Source organism: Microchirus variegatus, assembly GCF_963457635.1.
Source record: "Microchirus variegatus genome assembly, chromosome: 7".
Lineage (NCBI taxonomy): Eukaryota > Metazoa > Chordata > Actinopteri > Pleuronectiformes > Soleidae > Microchirus > Microchirus variegatus.
The window spans coordinates 1,113,703-1,117,612 of NC_139808.1; the positions used below are offsets into that span (position 1 = coordinate 1,113,703).

Here is a 3,910-nt window from a genome sequence, read left to right on the forward strand (position 1 = left end):
TTTGATTCTTGTGTCTCTTCCTGTGACGGCACTTTGACCAATCAGTGGCCGGCAGTCTGGCAAAGTCGGGCATAGTATCATCTCAGCTCGCATGGAACCGAGCCAGAGCAGGTACCTAAAAAAAAATACCAGCTACTATTAGTAGTGGAAACGCAACTTAACCACGTCGAGGTGAGGTAAATCGGTGGAAACGCGCCAAAGTAAAATCACATCTCGTTGACAAATATCATTGGCCCTGGAGACGCCGCTCTATTCTCCCTGTCGTGAGTTACAGGTTTGCCCAGGTATGTCTGTGGTAAGCTGAAGCTTACTTGTGGTTGGTTGACGCTAGCTTGCCTGGGGAGGTGCTGACTGAAATCCCCCTTTGACTGATTGACACCGTCTTGTCTGGAGTAGTGTGGACCAAAGCTCTCCTCCGGCTGCTCAAAGCTGCTCTCGCTGTAGAGCCGCTGCCTCATCTCGCTGGAGCGTTTCCCGGACGCCATCCTGGTCGGGTACCTCTGACCTGTCTTGTACCAGCACGTCTCTTTGAAGACAAACCAAATGTTCCCGAACCAGAGGACGACGTTGACGAAACCAAAAACCTGGAGACGGAACAAGCACAAGGAGTCAGTCGTCGCCGCTTCTTCTTCTTCTTCTTCTTCTTCCTTTTTCTTTTTCACTGACGTGTCTGAATACACACCGCGGACGCATTCAGACGTGACCACAGAGGCTCCTCGGTCGCCGTGCATGTGTTCTCCTGAGCTCTGCAGGCTGAGATGAGCAGAAGCAGCTGCGTTGGGTTCGTGGCTGCCTTGATATCAGAGAGAGCTTTGGCCCAACAGCAGCTGCTGATGAGCCACGTGAAGGAGAAGAAGACGGTCACGAGACAATCCTGCTCAGGGAGAGAAAAAGTCAAATCACAGTCAATTATGATTCTGTAAACATCACAGCAGGAGGAGGAGGAGGAGGAGGAGGTATGAACCAACTGACCACAAGTGGACCTCTGTTGTTCTTCAGGTACTTGTTCTGGTAGAACACATAGACCACGGTTGCTAGCAGAGAGTACAGGAAGGAGAAGACGCCCACGGTCACGAAGAACTGAGCAGCCAGAGAAGAGTCTCCATCCAGGAAGAGAACTTCCTCTCTTTTCGTCTCGCACAAGGTCGCTTTGAAATGCACCTGCTGTAATCTACGAAAAACACAGGACGAGGAGCTCTTCAGGAAGGTTCGCTTTGACTGACGTGAGAGCAGATGTGTCACCACTTCAGCCACCGGTAAAGACAATCGCCGATATGAAAGGAACCTCCTTATATGATGGACTGATGATGTGGTTTTTAAATATTTATTGACTGATTGGTTTTGGCAGCAGTCACCAGAGGATGATGGAGAATGATACGCTACAGCGATCAACAACACTGGGCTCAAAGTCTAAACTTTATTGCCTAAAAGACACAAGGACAAACTCTTTTTTTGGGGGGATTATGTGTGCTTTAGTATTGAGCGTCTCCCTTGATAACTAAAACACACCAGTGTCAAAGCAGCTGAACTGATAATTAGACACTTGGCATCACTATGGGGGTCGATCACACTGCTGCCCAAAATACCACACGCTTTCACAACCCTCTATTATGATCTACACATGTTACAAGTGTGACATTTTCTTTAGATGTTTAAGGGAAATCATTTCAGATTTTTTTTCCCCCTCAAGCTTTTATACAATTCATACAAAATCTGCCAATACAATTCCTGGATATAATTAATGGTAAATGTTATATTCTGTATTCCCACTTTGCACACTTTAAGAAAACTATGACTCAATATGAGACTTTCTTCTCCACTTTGAGGGATAAAGCTTATCTTATGGAGTGGTGCAATGCCGTCATGTCACGACTGCCTGAGATTCACCTTACACGACTTCAATGAAACAAGTTTAATAATGCAGTGAAACTGAAATTTAGTTTCCTTTTCTAAAACTAGTGACCATTAAAGGGAATAAATCATCTATTATGAGCCTGACAACATGATAAAGAAGATAAAGATTTATTTAAAAATATTAAATCATCTAATGAGATCAAAAGTAGCACAACAAAAAAGTATTAATTTTAATGTTTTTTTCCCCATTATTTGACAGATATATTGATATTAACCCTTAGTGCTCACTCGGCATGGATATGTGCCGCAGGTGCACCCATGGTAAATTACTTTGAGAATAATACAACTCCTTATATGGACATCCTGGGGCTGTGTTTTTATAGGTCACATATTCAGGCTTTAAAAAAAATGCATATTAGTCCAGATTTACCTTCTGTCCACGCCTTTATAACTGTATTTGTAAATGAACCCTTAGCGCTTACGCGGCACAAACAAATGTTACTTTGCAGTGGGAATAACACACAACTCCTTATATGGACATCCTGGTGTGTCTGTGTTTATAGGTCACATATTCAGGCTTTAGAAAATGTGTTGTTATTTTGTCGTCTTATGTGTTGTTGAGTCAAAGTTATGATTCATTTTATATCACATTCTTATTAGTGATATAAAGTAGTAATAATTGTGCAGAAGTCACAAAATAGACATATTTTTTTTTTCTTTTTGTTCATAAAAATGAGCCAAGTGAACTTTGAAATGTGACGTATTTCCAAATCTAGATGTTTTGAGTAATTTTTTCTCAGGTGTGTTTGTATAGTTGGTGAAAATGAATTTTTTTTCATCACATTGCCTAGGGTGTGCTGCAAAAAAATGATATAAGACACTCTATATTGCACATTCTTATGTTTTAACATAGTAAAAAAAGATGTGAATAGAAAATAGAAACTTTACCGGAAAGGATAATTAAAATCAATGTTGATGCTGAGGTTACTCTGCCTCCTGTCTGCACAGTCAACTTTAACCTGGAGATGACCATGGTATCCTCCGCATGTCGCAAAAGCACAGATGGCAAAAATCTATGAAAACAAACAAACAAACAAACAAACAAATAAAAGGTCACTTCATCAGCTGACGCCTCATCGATTTTTTGCCTAATCCCACATCAGCACTTCTGAGAACGGCCTCGTACATAATGGATAAACACCGCAGCGAAATTACAGGACGCATTAATGTGATTTCTAATTGGTTTGGAAAACAAAAGCTGAATAATTTAAAGGTCGGAAGACAACTAACCGAGCTGCTCGCTGTGCACGAGAGGGTGGTCACAGCGGTGCAGTCAGAGTCACTGCACCATTCTGGAGTCACCAAATTTGTTTATTTTGGGGATCGATGGTTCAAATAAAGCCAAAAATATCAATTTAAAGACATTTATTCTGTGCCAGTGAATTTACACTAACTTAAACTGCACCAATGACTCAACCAGATATTTAAATGTTATCCTAAAATTTCATGCACAACATCAAAACTTGATGGAAGAAAAAAAAACTTACCGGAGCAAATATAACCATACACATTTAAAAAGCAAGAGTTTGGGTCCAAATCCACACAGTTTTGTTGTTGTTGTTGTTGTTGTTGTTGTTTTTGTTGTTGTTGTGTTTGCTTTATAGTCACCAGCAGGTCAAGATGCCACTGATGAATGTAAGAAAACCACCAGGCTGACTTTGTCAGCAGAGAGGAGGGCTGACAGGACGTGACCTCCTCCCTAAGGAGGAGCCTGAGATCCTCTATGAATCTAATATATAGTTAAAAATAAAGGCAATAAACTGATAATATTAGGAATCCAACAAAACATTTTACCCTATTTATATTTGCATCAGTGGACAGCAGCTGTGCAAACATTTTGATACCGATATTCCTCTTAAATTATATGACCAGTTAAAACATTTAAGGGGCTTTATAATTCCACCATTTTGTCAATCTGTGTTTTCATACATTAAGAAAAAGAAATAAATGGCAAAATCCCAAGATCTTCATGCAGATTGACAGGAAAACATGAGGT

At 40.8% G+C, this 3,910-nt stretch overlaps 1 protein-coding gene across 1 annotated transcript; it reads right to left on the reverse strand.

Annotated features, from left to right (window-relative positions):
- Positions 1-206: 206 nt before the first annotated feature.
- synprb (synaptoporin b) lies at positions 207-3,425 on the reverse strand (the record flags this gene model as incomplete). Its single annotated transcript, XM_083892858.1, has 5 exons — positions 207-584; positions 683-874; positions 973-1,171; positions 2,803-2,927; positions 3,402-3,425. The coding sequence occupies 5 exons, from the start codon at positions 3,423-3,425 to the stop codon at positions 207-209; spliced, it is 918 nt and encodes a 305-aa protein (XP_083748984.1).
- Positions 3,426-3,910: the final 485 nt, after the last annotated feature.